Here is an 18,999-nt window from a genome sequence, read left to right on the forward strand (position 1 = left end):
GTTCTTAAAAAAGCAAATGTGATATTGGAGTGCCTAAATAGTTAAGCATTAGGAATGTGAGGTAATACATCCAGAATAATACTACACTGGTCAGACCCACGTGAGCACAAATTGTTTAGGTTCAGAGATTTAAGAGATGTGGAGAGCAGTAAAAATGATCAAAGGACTTAAAATTAGAACCTATAATGAAGGCCTTGACAAAATGAGATTTTTCAGCAAAGGAATTTTGTGATAATGGTTCTCAGGTATGTGAAGAGGATGATATCACCTGCTCTCCATCTTTACTGAGGAGTGAATAAGCAAGAATAAGATTAACCTTCAGAGGAGTAGACTTAAGTGAGATAGAATAGAATGTCTCAAATGAGTTATATTTTTGAAAGGAGCACATCATCAAAAGGATCTGCAGAATTTCCTTCCCTGGAGATATGTATAAGTAAGATACATATTCTTGTTCAAAATGTCTCAGTGATGTCTTGCTGGGAAGAAGAGTCTTCTATCATGGAATCTCAGGATAGGAAGATCATGTTTCCCAATCACCATTTATGATCTCAAATTTACTAAGAATGGAGACTTACTATAAGAATTAAACATTGAAATAGTCAAAAGATTTTATGACCTGTAGTTAAAATATGCTTAATCCCTGTTAGATAAACTAAGGAAAATGGGAAACTATCTTCATTTAGCTAACTAGTAATTTTCTACATGGCTTTATGACAACTTTTTTTTTAAGGGACCTTACTCTATCCTTACATGTGGAGAAAATCTGCTATCTTAATGATGCATTAAGATGTCAGTGCCTTCCCAACTCTCACCTAATATAGCAATACTTGGGTGAAGACTCAATCTAGTTAAAGAAGTCAGATAGAACCATGCTGTCTTTGGAACAGGCATACTTTCAGCATGTGACCCTGTCATTACAGCTCACCCTCGATCCAGGGGAGAGATATGGATACAGCAATAATTTGCTGGTTTTATTACACTGCTGTTGTCCCTCCAGGAGGAAGATAAATGGTAGTAAAAGAAGAATCTGGAGCAGGTCTCCATATAGACCAACTCTGCTTTCACTTTTCAAAATTTGCAATGCCTCTCTGTATTCTGCACACATAAATAGCTAACATTTATAAAGTACATATTGTGATATACATATAACATATAAAGTATTGTTACTGATGGCTCATATTTGTTCTGCTTATTCAATCTTCACAATTCTAAGAGGCTGGTGCTGTTATTGTCATCCCTTTTACAGATGAGGAAACTTTGGCAAAAACATGCTGAGTAATTTGCCCAAAGTCACTCAGATATTAAGCTATTGCCAGGATTCAAATCCTAGCAGTCTGGCACCAGAGTCTATGGGCAAATTCGTAACTGTCCCTCTGCAATTGGATTAAACATAGAAAAAATTAAAAAATCAACTATTTTCACTCTACTTCGTATACTTGGAAACGCCATTAATCACTATTTTTCTAGACATCAGACACAGAGCAGAACTCTCCAAAGTTAGTGAAAATAAAATATTGCTTTAAGTATATATATATATATATATATATATATATATATATATATATATATAATTTTCAAGAAATAAAATAGCTCATTGTCAGAAATTCATTTATCCACTGGCAAAACATCTTTTTTTATGTCTACAAAAGGAGGAAAACAGATTGACACTAATAAGCTGTTTCTTGCTTTTCACTGTAGTTTATTTGAAATGAGAGCTCATGAATTGAATTGATAAGAAGCAAATTAACATATAAGGATATGAAGCAGAATGTATTTACACAAAAAGTGACTGTTGGTGAAGTAAACTGCTAAAGTCAACAGCAATCACAAGTAATATTTTTAAAGACAAATTACTAGAAAGTAGTGTATAGAATATACATTAATTATATATATTTAGTCTCTCTTATCACTGACCTCAAGTTTATCATAAATATAAGAATAACTTTGATTTCAAAGGTCCTAGCAGACATAGGAAAATCATGTTGGAACTGTAAATGATAGTTATTATCATGGCACAAGCGTACTCTAGCTAATTCAAAAAATGTGTCCCATTTAAGGTGTCCCACAGTGAGCTATTTCTGACAATTTCTCAGACTACAGTTTCTGTTACCTATAAGTAGCCTGCAGACTCGTCCATTCCAGTCTCTTTATCAGCCTCCAGGATGCAGCCTCTGTTACCACTAACCTTCCTGAGATGACTGTCCCTGGGGAGCCAGGGACAGGTGTTCTCTGCCTGTGGCAATTGCTGCTTGCTTCCTCCACCATTCTGCCCTCAGGGAGGGAATATGAGCACAGGCTCACCAGAAATTCTTCATACAAGAGCTAAAACTAGCTATAATTATCTTAGGTTTCACTTTTGTAGACTTCGTGGGTCAAGGGTGATGGAAGTTAAGGCCCAGGGCCTGCCCAAGGCGAGAAGTCTCATAGGAGACTTTCTACTCATTAAATTGGGACCCCAAAGCTCTCCATCTTCAGAATAATGGTGAACCAGATGTAACCTGCCTCCACAGTCTGTAGGAGGGAGGGATGCTCTGAGCATAGCAGACAGCAGAGAAAAATCACATGAAAAATGATTGGGAGTTGTGGATCCCTGAGAAGTTGTGACCTTAGGATATCCTCATGTAGTTTTGTAGTCTGGGGTTATATCACCTTGACAGTTCAGAGAAACTTAAGGTTGTCCCCAGATTAACAGCAACTCTATACAGGAGTCAGAAGCAAATTCTCTCTGGAAGAAGAAACTTTCATTCTAAATTTCAAAGAATTTCCTCAAATAAAATTTTATATGCCATAATGGTACATAGTTGAACATAAAAAAGCGCAGAAGAAAAAAGCCAGCATGAGCAAGAAAAATAGACAGCAGATAGAGATTCCAAAAACTTCAGACATTGGAGTTACCAGATGCATCTTATGAAACAGCTATTATTTTATGTTTTAAAAAATAGTTTGAAATAAGAACAAGTTTGAATATATTGAGTTCAGAGAACAATTAACTCTAAAAACTTCCCCAGTAGAACTTTAAAAGGACTAAACAAAAAGTCTTCAAATGAAAAATGTAATAACTAAAATTAAAAACTCAATAGTTACACACACCTATTAGAATGACCAAAATTCAGAATAGTGACACTACCAAAAGCTAGTGAGAATGTGGAGCTACAGGAATTTTATATATTGCTGGTGGGAATACAAAATCGTCCAGCCACTTTTTGAAGACAGTTTGGCAATTTTCTTTAAAAAAACTAAATATACTCTTACTATACGATCCAAAAATAACAATCCTTGATATTTACCCAAAGGAGTTGAAAATTTATGTCCATACAAAAACCTCCACACAGATGTTTATAGCAGTCTTATTCATAATTGCCAAAGCTTGGAAGCAACCAAGATGTCCTTCAGTAAGTGAATGGATACATAACTATGACATATTCAGACAATGGAATACTATTCAGTGCCAGAAATAAGTGAGCTATCAAGTCATGAAAAAAACCTTAATTACATATTACTAAGTGAAAGAAGTCAATCTGAAAAAGCTATACTGTATAATTGCAATGGTGTGACATTCTGGAAAGGGCAAATGATGGAAACAACTGAAAAGATCAGTGGTTGCTAGGGGTGAGAAGAGGAGGGGAGATAAGTAGGCAGAACACAGAGATTTTTAGGGGAGTGAAAATACCCTGTATGATACTATAATGATGGATACATATCATTATACATTTGTCTAAACCTATGGGATGTACAACAATAAGAATGAAACCTAAGGTAATCTATGGACTTTGGGTGATTATGATGTGTCGATGTGGGTTCATCACTGGTTAAAAAAATGTATCATTTTGGTGAGTGATGCTGATAATAAGGGAGGCTATATGTGGGGGGGGGGCAGGGGTACACGGGAAATCTCTATAACTCTGTCTAAATTTTCCCTCATAACGTGAGCCCAGGGAAAGATCAAAATTTGAAGTTCGGTTTCTAATGAGTGTGCATTGCTTTCACACACAGTAAAGTTGAAAAACTGTTAGTTGAACCATTGTAAGTTGGAGACACTGTACAATGGTTTCCTCCCAAAGGGCAACATCGTATCAAATTAAGAAAATATTTACTCTGTACAATACTTAGTATCATCATGGATAGTCAAATGGTTTTCAGAGTTTGACAAAAAGAACTTTCTCAGTGATAAATACTGTAAGAGATTCAAGAAGGGAGAAAGGGATAAATAAATAAATAGGAGAGACTTTTAGTTTTATTCAATTCTTAGTGGGCTAATAGGTAGAAATTCATTTTTAGATGTTCAAATGTCTAACGGATTTTTTTAACTCCCCAAATAACGAGAATTCCCATCTTATCTGTATTTGTCAAAGTATTTTAAAATACATGTATTTTAAGTTGAAGTGGGTGCAAATACAGTTCTTAAAGAGTCATATGATATTTGAAAGCAATATTCATATGTAGAAAAGAAGAACATGAAAAAATCTAGGAGCAAAATAAAATATGCCACATTACAAGGGCTAATGAAATGAGTAAAGCAAAATAAGTCAACTATATCTTTTATTTTCCCAAATGGCTAATATAATGTTGATGATATATATAAACCAGCAGTTCTCAAAAGTCCGGTCACCAGAACAGTAACATTAGCATTACCTGGTGTCGTAAGAAACATGAAATCTGGGACTCCCCTCCAGACCTGCTAATCAACAGCTCTGGGGATGGGGCTCAGGAATCTGCATCTAACACTCCCTACTGGTGGTCCTGATGCCCTTAAAGTTAGAGAACCACTGAACCATTTCAAACCACACTGTACTCAATTTTTATTTACATGAACGGACAACTGGTTTTCTTGTTTATTATGAAGCTAAAGTTACATAAAGTTTATTATGTAACTAAATGGTCACAATGGAACAGAAAAAATAAAATATGTCTAAAGTATGTTTGAATAGCATAAATGGAGCTTGCCTTTTATCAAAATATAATTAACATGAGTATCTTTTTACTAATTTCATGAAACCAATATTCTCTATTAAAAAGGAAAGATCCATTATCAATAACAGCTTTTAAAAGTTTAAAATATTTCACATTAGGGAGATATTTTCTTATTTGCAGTTTACTAGTTATGGAATCTCTCCATATATTGTCTCATCTGTCATTATAATTATATATTATTCAGCACACCTAAACTCATTGTTATTCCAAGACTGTTATTTCATACTAAGATTTTTAAGTTCACTACAATTTTTTTCCTTAAATCCAGAAGTATGTTTCAGAAATACCCTCATGAGTCTAGCATAATACTCAGAACTAAAGTCCCATTTCTAAGTCACAATATATTCTCCTATTTGTTTCACTCAGCTTTATTTACCTAATCATCATCTTCACATCTATCGTATAAAATGACAGATTTCCAACTAAAAGCTCAGTAAACACACACAGTAGTCAACTTTAATTGCAAACAATCACAAAACAAACTTTAAAGCATTTCTACCCATGTAAAGCTCTGTGGGAAATTGTTTTCTCAAAGTATTGTGGATGATTATGAACAAAATAAATGAGGTAAGGTAATGTTACAATAATGATCTGGAACTGTGAGTCAAATGAGTAAGATTAAAGTACAAAGAGACTCTTCCTAATAAACAAGCAGATAACTGCTGGAAAGGAAAATATGTTCCTTTTTGAGATTAACTGCCAAATATTCTCAACCTACACAAAGCTGTCAGAAAGGACATCTAAATCTGTCCTTTTTGTAACATGTGTTGTGACAAGATTTGACAGTTTATCAAAGAACTGTAATTGCCACCTAAACATCTAGCATTTTGTCATCCCCAAGTGTGTTTAGTGAAAGCATTTATTTTCCTTAAAATGCAACAACCATTTTTCTCCACTTTCTGAAAGAACTGACTGAGTTTCTTTTCTCCTTAGGTGATCAAGCTGCATCATGGCTCTCTTTGAATTATTTATGTTGGAATTGTGAAGGGTGAAAAAAAAATAATCAGTAAAGCAAGAAACTATTACCAAGGTAATATATATCTATATTCTGAATATTGACTCAAAAGACCTTCAGGACACAGCAATTCTCACAGATCCATAGAGATGACGTTTTAAATATGCTTTCCTTGGGAAAGAGAAAGATAAGGCATTTTCTCTGTATCACAATTTCTGTTTCCAGAGTAATTTATTAAGAAATGATGTCTTAAATAGACAGAATGTGTTGTTCGATAGGCATCATTCCTACCTCAAGCTTTTATCAGAAACAGTGATAAGATAGATGTCTTCAACCTTCAGAGACTAGAATAAACAGGAGCTAATTCCCCTTGCAATAGATTCATGCAATGGAAATATCAGAGGAATGAAGATATTTCCATAACACTACTAATTGTTCATTTTTTTCTGGAAATAATTTTTAAAAGTAAGAGAATTTTTCAGTCTCAGCTTTGAGGTTTTGTTCTTTGTTGTTGTTTGATGAAAGAGTAAAACTTTTGTGCAAAAATTTCTGCACAACTTTTCGACTTTTTCTTCATTCTGATAAACCTCAAAGGAAAGGGCTGGAAGTGGTATAGTGAGAAAAGCCCTATTTGGAAATTCAAGGATCCCACATTCTAGTTCACACCCAGCGTGCAATAAGCTGTTAGATCCCAGGCAACTTGCTTCATTTCTCTGGGCCTTCGTTCGTTGTCTGTGAACTGGAATGTTAGACTGGGTGGTTTCTAAGGCCATTTCCATCTTTAATATTTTATGATTCTAGACAAAGCCCTGAAACTGTGAGGTGTTGCAACAGCCAGAGTGTGGAACAAAAATAGCAGCAACACAAAAATTTCTTTTTAACACCTCAAGGAAAATGTAACCGACTATGGGTTTTTAATGTTTATATTAGCATTCAATCCTATTTAGGTAATAATAAGTCTATTTAAAAATCTGTTCTGTTTTTCTTTAAAAACTGAAAAATGTTTGACATATTGAGAACACCAAGGGAAAAATCATTTTAATCAAAGCTGCAAGTACTTTTTAATGCTCCTAAATTAAGCCACAGAATTTTCTTTAGAACTCACAGTATATAGTCTGGCTGAGGATGAGAATTATAAAGTATAGGTGAGGCTGTTGATTTTATGAAGGAAAGAACATGAATGAAGCGTGGACTGAAATAAGCCCCCACAAGCCAAAGAGTTTCAACTGAGGAGAAAAGCAGTTGACGTCAGGGAGAGGTGTGATTGGATCAGCAGCAGCACATTTTGATTTAGCCTATTTGACTTAGCTGTTTAAATGGCTTTATAATAGTACATTCAATATATAAAAACACTCTTTTGTAGCAGTGTGTTTTACAGACTTAGCCAAGTCTTACCTATTTCTGTTGCCTCTCCCGTTCCATACCTTATTCCTGAGCTTATCCTATCCATGAACTCAACCCTGGGGGGAAGCTCAAAAGTGGGGTGAGAAAGTATATTCAACAAATTATTTAGTAATTTCAAAATATTTTAAAATGATTATTTAGTTTTAGAGTGAATCAAAATATCCCAGAACCAAATGTCAGACATACAATTAGCAGGATAAAACTTTATGATCTGTCTGATGCCTCCATTTTTTTATGACAGTCTGTTATTGAAATTCCTGTTATCTATGGTCCCTTCCATTCTTATCCCATTACTCCAACTCCCAATGCACTTTGGAAGCTGTGTGCTTAAAATTTGCTAATAAACATTTATTCATCATAGACATTTTTGTTGGTATTTTTAATTATAAAAGTAATGGAAGCTCAAATACTGCATTAAGAGGTCAAAAAAAGTGATAGTCCTATATCCCAACTCCCACCAGCCTACTCCCCTGTGCAAAGATAATCATAATAATAAGGACTTCCATAATGATTTGATCTTTGACTATTACTTAATTTTAAATACATAAATACCATACTATGCATATTTTTATGAATGGGTTTTTTACATTTAAAAATATCTCAGAGATACTTTCATATGGCTACACATGAATCAGTTTTTTATATGGCTACCTGTGTTTATGCAATACTTTATCTCATAATTTATCTACTGACAGACATTTGCTAGTTTCTAGGTTTTGCTTTTATAAGCAGTTCTAGAGAAGTTACTGTCATTCACCGTCTTATACCCTGTAAGTGGTGCGACACCTGACACACAGAACATCTCAGGAAATACTGACTGAATGGATTAATACAGCAAGAAATACTGTTATCAATGTATTTTGGGGGTGCTTGTGAATACTTTTATTAAGTAGATTCCTAGAGGTGGACACACGGAAAGGTTATGTGTGAAACTTCCCTTGCAAAATCTACACACACACATTTCATTAGAATAGAAAGGATTACCTGTCATATAATTTTGGTCTACATGGTGTGTGAAAATAATTGGCATCTTCTTGATTACTAGCATTTTTTCATGTTTTTTTTCTGGTTTTTTTTTCCCTGTAAATTGATTATTTATACCACTTTCAAACTCTTTTTTGATTATCTTTTTCTTACCCAGTTGGAAGAACTCTGACTAAAACACGTTTCAGATACTTTCTCCAGTCCATATGTTTCCTTTCAAACTTAGATGTCTTTTGCTTTGCAGAAATTTTTTATTTATATTTATTTTTAATGTGTTTTATGTTGATTTTATTATATTTATATTTTCACATATTTAAATTTAAGCATCCTTTGGAAATTAATACAGGCAATAATAGAAGAAAAGAAAAAAAAGACCCATGAACTAAAGAAAGGTTTGATTCTTTAGTTCAAAAGTGTAAAGTGGGGGTCAGGGAGGAATTATTTTAAAGACCCAGGGACAATTTAGAGCAGCACAGGACGGGCCGGAACCCTAAAGGCCGAGTAACAGCCGAAAGCCATCAGTTACAGTCTGCGGTCTCCAGCTCCCAACCGAGCGCCCAGAGGAGTCTCTGGTCTGATTTCCATTCCTATCTCAGCAGTAGGGGTGATCACTAGCCATAGAGAGCCTAGGGTCATTGCCCAAAATGCCAAATTTCAAAATCTTCAGCGGCAGCTCCCACCAGGACTTATCCCAGAAAATTGCCAACTGCCTGGGCCTGGAGCCAGGCAAGGTAGTGACCAAGAAATTCAGCAGCCAGGAGACCTGCGTGGAAATTGGAGAGAGCGTGCGAGGAGAGGATGTCTACATAGTGCAGAGTGGTTGCGGTGAAATCAACGACAACCTGATGGAGCTTTTGATCATGATTAATGCCTGCAAGATTGCTTCAGCCAGCCGGGTTACCACGGTCATCCCGTGCTTCCCATATGTCCAACAGGATAAGAAGGATAAGAGCCAGGCCCCCATCTCCGCCAAGCTTGTTGCAAATATGCTGTCCATAGCGGGCGTGGATCACATCATCACCATGGATCTACATGCTTCTCAAATTCAGGGCTTTTTTGATATCCCAGTAGATAATTTGTATGCAGAGCCAGCTGTCCTGAAGTGGATAAAGGAGAGTATCTCTCAGTGGAGGAACTGCACGATTGTCTCCCCAGATGCTGATGGAGCTAAGAGAGTGACCTCCATTGCAGACAAATTGAATGTGGACTTTGCCTTGATTCACAAAGAACGGAAGAAAGCCAATGAAGTGGACCAAATGGTACTAGTGGGAGATGTGAAGGGTCGTGTGACTGTCCTTGTGGATGACATGGCTGACACTTGTGGTACAATTTGTCATGCAGCTGACAAACTTCTCTCAGCTGGAGCCACCAGAGTTTATGCGATTTTGACTCATGGAATCTTTTCTAGCCCAGCCATTACTCACATTAACAGTGCATGCCTTGAAGCAGTAGTAGTCACCAATACCATACCTCAGGAGGATAAGATGAAGCATTGCTCCAAAATACAGGTGATCGACATCTCCATGATCCTTGCAGAAGACATCAGAAGAACTCACAATGGGGAATCTGTTTCCTACCTATTCAGCCATGTCCCATTATGATAGGATAACACTGGAGTTATTGTATTTTAAATAAAATAAATACAAATATACTCTGACCATTGTTTTTCCTCAATATTTAATGAAAAGTTCCACAGAAGACCCACCTTGCTCCATTGTGGCTTTCTACATCCCACATCATGTATCTTAGATGTTTATTTTAAACTGGGGAAAAACAGATTGAGAATAATTGCTGGGAATTCCTATCTGGGTTGTTTCATTCTGGCTTTTTTTGACAATTTTGTGAGCCTTGCAGTTTCAACTACAGTTGAGCTGCTGATTTCAGGCTTTGAACATGCTGTGTGGGAGTGTTTGAAGGTAATTGGGGAAACAGACTACTTTACATGTGAATACTTCAGGGTTTACTTTGTTCAGAATAGCTAGCAATGCAGCCAACTCAATCCACCACCCCTACAACCCACTTCTATTCCCCATATCCTGGACCCCACTTCCCCATTTGTGACAGGTTTTCCAAGAGCTATGCTAAATTCCATCCAGAGTCCTGGGCAACTCAAATCTAGTTCACTTGGTTGCTGACCCACCTAAAGGCAAGAGCAGTAGTTTTCAGCTTGAAGAGTCATTGGGTAAGATCATGAGAAAAGGTTGCAAAGTGCAGTAAATGCATCTTGAGAGGGAGAAGACAAATCCATGACCACCTGTTCAGAGACGGTGGATCTTGGATTCTCCATTGTAACTATTTTTGATTTAGCTTTACTTCCAACCATCTTGACGTTTTCCTGGCCAAACATCCTGCTGGGTCCAAATGATCAGTGTACCAGTCTTCTGGAAAGTAAATCCACTCTCTAAAATTTACACTTGATGTTTTTGCTGTAGCTTAATCTTAGCCTACCAACCACAATGGTAGTAGATTTTAAGTGGTGTCCTACAGTCGCAATGGTGGTAGATTTTAGGTGGTGTTGTAGCACCTTTTAATTAAGCATTTACTTTTAATCTTTCTTCCTTGACTTTGGTTGGTCTCCCAGATGACCTCAGATTTACATTTAAAAATTTATGTTATTGTCTTTTGTAGGGGAAACCAATAAAATGCCTGCATGTATGTGAGAAAAAGAATGTTCATGTTTGGTTATACCATGAAATTTATGATCTTCAAGAAAATTCAGACAGGTCCTGAAAGTTTCTAAAAGGTAAAACATAAACAAGATAGTTTTAAAGAAACTATATTCAAATTGCTGTCAGACTTTTCATTTGACCTCTCAGGTAACAAGCAAAAGAGGACAATATTTTTGCAGTTCTAAAGGAATATTCTTTTTAACCTAGCTTTCTGTACTCAGCCAGAGTATCATTTAAATTTGAAGGCAAAATTAAGACATTTTTATACAGTAAAGGACTCAAAAACTTTACTATCATAAATGCTTCCTGAAAGTATCCACTTGAGGATGCCAAAAAAAAAAAAAGTACAACTAAGAGGAATAGATGGAATAAAAGAGATAATGTTGAGTAAAGAAAGAAGTGAAACTGATAGAAAAATAGTTTTTCATGAAATTATTTTGAAGGTTATCACAATTATTAAGATAAAACTAACATAAAAATAGAGCCACAATGTAAAGCAAATTATTTAAAAATCTGTAAAGAAAATTCCAAATAATATCCACAAAACATGGGAGACTAGGAGAGTTTAGGGTTAATCAAAGTACGTTAATGATCTTATCTAGTTTGGGAAGGAGGTTACTGACACCAATGATTGACATGATAGAAAAAAAGTATGTTTTCTAAATTCAAGGACAAGCAAGAGAAGAAATTAATGGGGTAAGTTACTTCCAAACTCCTAGACAGGAAAAAAAATGGCAATGGACATTGTAAAGGTGGACAATGAACAAAGTAAACACATCTAGCTGAAGATAGGAAATAAATGAGGAAGAAAACAGATCAAATAAAAAATACCAAATAAATGTTATCACAACTAAAGTCAATATGTTAAAGTTAATTTTATAAGAGCTAAATTCTCAGAATGAGGAGCAAAAATATCTAATGATATGCTGTTTATGGAAGACTTATCTAAACCAAAATTTGGGTATAAAGGATGATGAAAAATACCAACTAAATGCTGACAAAGAGAAGTTAGAAATGATTCTTTCAAAGTAAAAACAGAATGTGTTTCACTGATTAACCCTCCTGCCAATAAGTTACAACCATTATGAATCTTGGTGCACTTAAAAATTCAACACTGGAATACAAGAAGAAAAATAAAACAGTAAGAATATAAGGAGAAATGCATAATCTATGTTAAGAGAGGGAAATTTTAACAGAACTCTCAAATAATTTTAAAAGATAGGATTTAAATAATTCTATACCACAATTTAACAACTATACATGGAAAGAAAATAATTTACATTTTCCAGCATGAATGAAAACATAATATTAAAAATATAACAGGTCACAAAAGATCTTCATAAAATTTTAAAAAGAAATTTATAAAGATCATATATAGTAAAGTAAAGTGGATTTACTAAATTATCTTGACAATATTGTGAAAAAATTAAACTTTCAGTAAAATAGTAATAGAATGAAGCTTGCTTGATCTGATAAAGAAAATTAACTAGAGACCTACAAAGACACAATTATGAAGCATTGAAAATGTTCCCATTAGAATTAGGCAAATTTCCAAGCAAGTGGAATAAGGCAAGAAAAAGAAAAGAGCTAGCAATACTGAAAGAAAAAATGAGACAAAACTGTCATTATTTGCAAATGTCATGACTGTCAACAAAAAATCCAGCAATCAAAAGAGAAGCTATTCCTACAAGAGGTCAATAAAGAGACTATATATCAGATAAGTTAAAAAATGGTCTTTTCTAAATAGCAACAAAACAGTTGAAAAATATAATTGAAAAAAAAGTTTCCACAACCTAGAGCAATATAACCAGTAATAAACTCAAAAACTACAGGACTAGTATTAAAAAAATTAGCCAAAATACATAGAAAATACTGAAATAAATATATTACAAACCTGGAGTTGAAGAACAATATGAATGTTTCCTCAAATCATCTAGTCAGTATAAACCAAGCAAAAATGCAAATAGGATTTTTAAAAAGACAACTTGGTAAGCCTTTCTTAAAGCTTATCTAGAAAAATAAGAGATCAAACATATTTAAGATCTTTTTGAAGATGTTTGTGTACTACAATATATTAAAACATTATAAAGCTAGGGTAATAAAATTGTTGTACAGATGCAGGAATGCACATGCGAATTAAAAAATATTGTGGAATTTAGATTCCTGAAACAGACCCATGTATACTTACAGGAATTTAGTACACACATACCCTATTTAATGGAGAGAGTGTGTTACTGGAAAAAGAAGCATAACTGAATCAATTCTATAGTAGAATCACTATCACAAAGTCCCTGTGGAGACGCTTTCCTGATATCCTGCCTTGGCAACCACTCTTATAATCTACTCACATTCTCTGAAATGGGAGATGAGACTCCTGCCATAGTTTATTTGTTTTGTTTTTTTTTTCCCCTAAGTATCTTCATAGAATTGTTGATCAATCAGATCATAGTGATGCTTATAATGGGCTTATTAGTTAGTTATCATTTATCAATATCTAGCTCCTTGATGATCTTTACTTTCTGCTTCCTTGATTATATCATGGAAAGCACCTTTAACCTATTTAAAACTTCCACTGTAAGTACCATTGTAACACTGTTACCTTGTTTATATGAAACATAACCAATATTATTTTTACAACATAAGCAGTCATTTTGGACAGACTGTTCTCAGGATACAAAATATATGACAAAGGTCATAGCATAGTAAATAACACAGCTGCAGCTCCTGGTTAGCAAAGTAGCAGGTTCCCTAGCTGAAAGCTATAGTGTGCTTATGCTTATTGGCTGAAAACTGCTTTATACAGTCAATCATACTACATACCAGCTCATACCTCTGGCAAAACTGATATATCTTGTCATTAGGTAAATAATGCACTGATCAATCAATGATGCTGGATAACTGACTATTAATTGGAACACTAGTTTTTTCTCATCTTTAAATGATGAACAAAAATAAACTCCAGAAGGAATGATTGCCAAGAACAAAACTGTAAAATGCTGGAAGAAAATGTAGAATAACTTTTATACTCTTGTAATGGAGAATTTGTAAAGCATTATAAAAGATAAAATTGAGACATGACTTCTGGGATTCTACAGGCAGAAAATGGGCTGATAGAGCTACTCAGTTACAAACACGTGCTACCCATTGAGAAGAAGAATGAATAACGCCAAGGGCAGAGCTGCCAAAAGTGGTGCAGAGGTGGGCGGGGCCATTGAGAGTGGCCTAGAGGCTGACTGAGCTGCTGCTGCCAGCCCTGAGGTTGAGGGAGCCACTGCCAAAGGCCAGTAGGCTGGAACGCGGACCCTGTGAGTCGAACATCAAGCCACAGAGGATTATTTTCAGGCCTTAAAACCTAGTGAAATTTGCTCTTCCGAATTTCAAACTTGCTTGGGATGGGCAACTCTTTTATTCTTTAACAATTTCTCTTTCCTAGAATGAGAATGTTATCCTGTGCCTGTCCCACCATTGTATTTTGGAAGCAGACAAATTATTTTCTGCATTCACAGGTCCACAGATGGAGAAGAGTTTTCCTCCAGGATGGTCCATACCCAGAATTTCACTTGTACCTGATTCAGATGATTTAATGATGAGATTTGGGACTTTCGAGCTGATGACATTTAAATGAGATTTTTGAACTAGAGGTGATGTTGTAATGGGCTGAGAATTAGGGGGATGTTAAGGGTGAGGTGAGTGTGTTTTGTATGTGGAACAGATGTGAATTTGCCAGGGGCTAGAGAGCAGATTGTAGTGAGTTGAGTAGAGGCCTCCCCCGCAAAAAGATATATCCATGTCTTAACCCCAGGAGCCTTTTTTTGATAAGATGTCCTTATTTAGATAAAGGGTTCTTATAGATGTAATAAAATTCAGGATTTCTAGGTGAGATCATCCTGGATTTAAAGTGGGACTTTAAAACAATGACAAGCATCCTTATAAGTGAAAAGCAGAGAAAGATCTGAAAGACACAGAGAAGGCAGTATAAAGATGGAGGCCGATAATGGAGGGACGAATCTACAAGCCAAGAAATGTCAAGGACTGTGGCAATCACCAGAAGCTAGGTAGAGGCATGGAGCAGATTCTCCCACAGAACCTCCAGTAAGCACCAAGTTTACGGACACCTTGGTTTCAGACTTTTGTCCTACAAAACTGAGAGAATAGATTTCTGTTGTTTTAAGCCACCTAGTTTGTGGCAACTTGTCACTGGTGTCATGGGAAATGAATACAGATTTCATATCCAGAAGAGGGAAGCTGCTGTAACGAATGCCTTAAAATGTGGGAGTGGCTTTGGAATTAGTTATTGGGAAGAGGCTTGGAAGAATTTTGAAGTGCATGGATAATAAAGGCCTAGATCCCTTTGAAGAGAGTGTTGGTAGAAATAGAAACATGAAAGGAGACTCTAGTGAGAGCTCAGAAGGGAGTGAAGTAGATGATGTGACTCATGGATTCAATCTAATCTCAGCAGAAGACAAGAGTAGAGATAGTTATCCAGGAAGGATCGGTGAGGAACACTCTTATCTAATGGTGGAGACCCCATGCCAGGCACAAAATCAAAAGGAATAGAGACAGGATAAAATGAATAAGTGTTATCATATCTTTTGGGGGCCATTATTCAACCCACTACACTGCATCTTTTCCCTTCTCTATTTTCCTTTAGATTCCCTATTAGATGAGTATTTTATCTTCTGGATATATCTTCCCTATCTTAGAAGTTTACTGATATTTTTCATCATTTTATTCTTTGTCACTGGATTCATGGAGAAGTCTTTAATTTGAACCTGCAGTTTAATTCTGTCTCCAGTTAATTCTATTATTAATTATTATTATTATTATTAATTAGATTATTAATCCTATCTCTGAATTTCCTTTCAGTATCAGCAAACATGCTTTTAATTTTCAGATACTCTATTTCTTTTCCTTAGCAGCCTCTCTTTTTTATGGTTGATACCATTGATATTATTTTTCATTTTATGGAATGTAATATCTGAATTCTCTTGGTAGATATTAACTATTCTTATGTATTAGCTGTTTTATTGAGAATGTACATAATGGAGAGAAGGAAGTATAGCAGGCAACCTTTCCTTTGTGGTGGATATTTTGACTTCTGGCTGAAAAATTTCCTAGCTATTGGGGTGACCATAACTTACTTTAGATACTGCACAGCTTTTCAATCCTAAAAGCCTACCCTGAAATTCTCACTCACTTCCAAGAACTGTACTCATAAATTGTCCTTTGTGGAAACATTCTGAATTCCACTGGTCTGGAAGTTGGAGACAGTCACAACCGTTCCATTGCTTTTTAATATATACATTCAATTCAATAAATTGCTCATAGACCCTTCCCTCTCTCAAATCCAATACCCTTTTTGAGAACTTTTCTAGAAATTTGCTACAAAATTTCCTTATTTGGGGATCATGTCTTTAATCTCTATGAACTTCCAGTTCTTTAGTTCTATTGGGATATGTTGGCAGTTGGTTTCAATATACTTGATATCAACTGGGAAATGTTTGTTTTTCTGATCTTTTGATCGTTTCCCTTCTGGCTAAATAAATATTTATTTGTTTGTTTCTATTGCCCTTCCTCATTCTCCTTGATCTTTCTAAAAACCATTACAAAATTGATAACTATTTTCTTATCAAAGTACCTTCTTCATTTGACTTTTTATAACACTATAATATAGGGGCTTTTCTCTCAATTCTTGGCTCCTCTCAAACTTCTTTGCCTCCATCCCACTGACACAGCTCATACTCAGCCACTGTGGGCAAATATGGAGGGCTGAGCCCTCTTCATATCACTAATGTCTAAGGTAGGCACTTGCTTACCCTAATGTCCTCCAGATTCCCTCTGCAATTCTACCAAATTTATTCCTAAAATGTTATTTTCATTATCTTAATCCCATAATCAAAAAATACATTTTTTCATTGTTTATAGGAAAATCTAGCCTTCATTTCAACACATAACCATCTGGTCCACTATTCCCAATATAAACTTTCCACTCCATTCTTATTTGTCTATTCATTACCCTAGAAAACACGTGCAGCTCTCCACTGTAATTCCTCTGTGCCATTCACCGAACCTCCAATAACCTCTCTGTTATCCTCCACTTGACTAAATCTTACTTTTCTTCAAGGCCCACTTCTTTTACAAACATCTCAATATCTGACCTCTTTCTCTCTCCCATAAACTCATATTGTTTGCATCATTCTCTACAATGTTGCCTTCTCTCAGGAGATTAATTTGGGTAGTCATTAAGGATTGGGAATATTTCATATATCCTTTGTGTCTTCAAGATGCTTCATATGGAGGGGGGTATAGCTCAGTGGTAGAGTGCATGCCTATCATGTACAAGGTCCTAGGTTCAATCCCCCATACCTCCATTTTAAAAAAATGTCATTAAGATGCTTCATATAATGTTTAATACTAAGCGGTCAGGTATTATGCTTTGGTTGATTTTTGTTAATGATATAAACCTTATCTTAATGATAAAGTAAACTTAGAAATATTGAAGTAAGTGTCTTAAATACCAACCTAAAGATTTTTATTTATTTAAAAAGCAACAGGGAACTATTGTAGGTTTTTCAATATGTTTTCAGTTGATGACTGTTGCAACAAAAATAGTACTTTCTGAAGAAAATGTGGCAGCATTGTGCAAAGTGAGCTAGACTACAAAGCCTGTGCAACTGAGAGACCAAATGTGTCCAGGTGGGTTCCATTTGGAGAAATTAGGGCTACATAATATTTTTTTAGATTTATAGTAAACAAAGAAGCCCTCATTTTCCTAATCCCTAATGCACACAGGGTTGTTTACAGGAATTCAGTCTGAGTATAAATTTCTAAATGTAATGCTGACAGTATCTCTTATCAGATGACATGATTAATGATGTTTTCTTCAGAGTGGCTTCAGTTAGATGCTTCCCAAATCCTAATGCTATTTCAAAGATACAGTCAGATGATTACACTTATGAGCACCTTGCAAGAATTAGAAAAGATAAGGCAGTGATTGAATGGTTTTAAATAATACATTTTGCTCAGATTTAATTATTATGCAACTAGTGACTTTCTTCACTGTTTTTATACTCGTCATTGTTCTTTCTCTTCTAGGAAAACCATTACTTTCTTTACCCTGATTTCAGCACAGATGCTATGCACTGACTGGCATAACTCATTGCTTAGAGCTAGGAAAGACCCAGGAGCCTCCCTTTTACAACATTAAAGAGTCTGGTTGTCAGATAGGTAACGAGTTTGCTTCACAGACTTAAAATTGTGCTTTCCTTCCTCCTCCTTACTTACCATTTGGCTTTTTCACTTAATAGCCCTACCTTTTAAAAGGAGATTAGGGGTATCAGTCCTGTGAAGGTCTTCAGGAATGACAGAGCATGCAGGGGAACAGAAAGGCAAGGACTTTGAGGCGGGAACATACACATGTTAGAGCAACAGAAAGAAGACCAGTCTGGCTGGAGTAGAATGAGCAGGAGGAAAAGCAGAGTGAGGGTAAGTCTGTAAGTTGGGTGGAGCCAGATAAGATAGGTAAGCTATCACATACTCTGAATTTCTTAGATCACCAGTCACCATCAAATTATCTGTTGTTTGCCCCTGGCCTGTAAGTGCTCAAATCTCTACTAGGAAGATTGTGTCTTAAATTATTACTGCTTAATAAGTTAATATTTGTCCTTTACAGTCACTTTGTGACTACAAAAGCAATTCAAATCTCCCCAAACTTGCCAGATCATAAAATTCCTGACCTCCCACCCTTAACCTCCTGAATCTCCAGAGAGGAGGCCTGGGAAACAATATTTTTAAACAATTAACCTAGATGATTCTTATGATGAGGCAAGCTTAGGAAACATTAAGCCCTGCAAGTGAGATGAATAGAGAGAATTTTGAGTGTGGAAGGCAATTTTGAGCAATAGCATCCCAATTACCTACTACTTCATTACTATGTGTGGCACTTCTAGCCAATACACGGCACATGAATTGCCATTTTCCTCTCCCATGACCATGGTCTTCACCTCTGCTGGATCC

The 18,999-nt window shown here is 35.6% G+C and overlaps 1 protein-coding gene and 1 long non-coding RNA gene across 2 annotated transcripts in view; both read left to right on the forward strand.

The window, feature by feature from the left end:
• LOC107034310 (uncharacterized) overlaps positions 1–6,095 on the forward strand; it is a 44,105-nt gene extending 38,010 nt beyond the window's left edge. The window contains exon 4 of the long non-coding RNA XR_001459842.3: positions 5,905–6,095. This is a non-coding gene — a long non-coding RNA (uncharacterized lncRNA). The remainder of the gene's footprint in view (positions 1–5,904) is intronic.
• A 2,743-nt stretch (positions 6,096–8,838) lies between these two features.
• Positions 8,839–9,963, forward strand: PRPS1L1 (phosphoribosyl pyrophosphate synthetase 1 like 1). The gene has a single exon (XM_015245624.3). The coding sequence runs from the start codon at positions 8,959–8,961 to the stop codon at positions 9,913–9,915; it is 957 nt and encodes a 318-aa protein (XP_015101110.1). The 5' UTR covers positions 8,839–8,958; the 3' UTR covers positions 9,916–9,963.
• The last annotated feature ends 9,036 nt before the right edge of the window (positions 9,964–18,999 follow it).

Source organism: Vicugna pacos, chromosome 7 (assembly GCF_048564905.1).
Source record: "Vicugna pacos chromosome 7, VicPac4, whole genome shotgun sequence".
Lineage (NCBI taxonomy): Eukaryota > Metazoa > Chordata > Mammalia > Artiodactyla > Camelidae > Vicugna > Vicugna pacos.

What these genes read in the sequence shown, in the direction of transcription:
- PRPS1L1 (XM_015245624.3), top strand. Translation starts at nt 8,959, where the DNA reads ATGCCAAATTTCAAAATCTTCAGCGGCAGCTCCCACCAGGACTTATCC.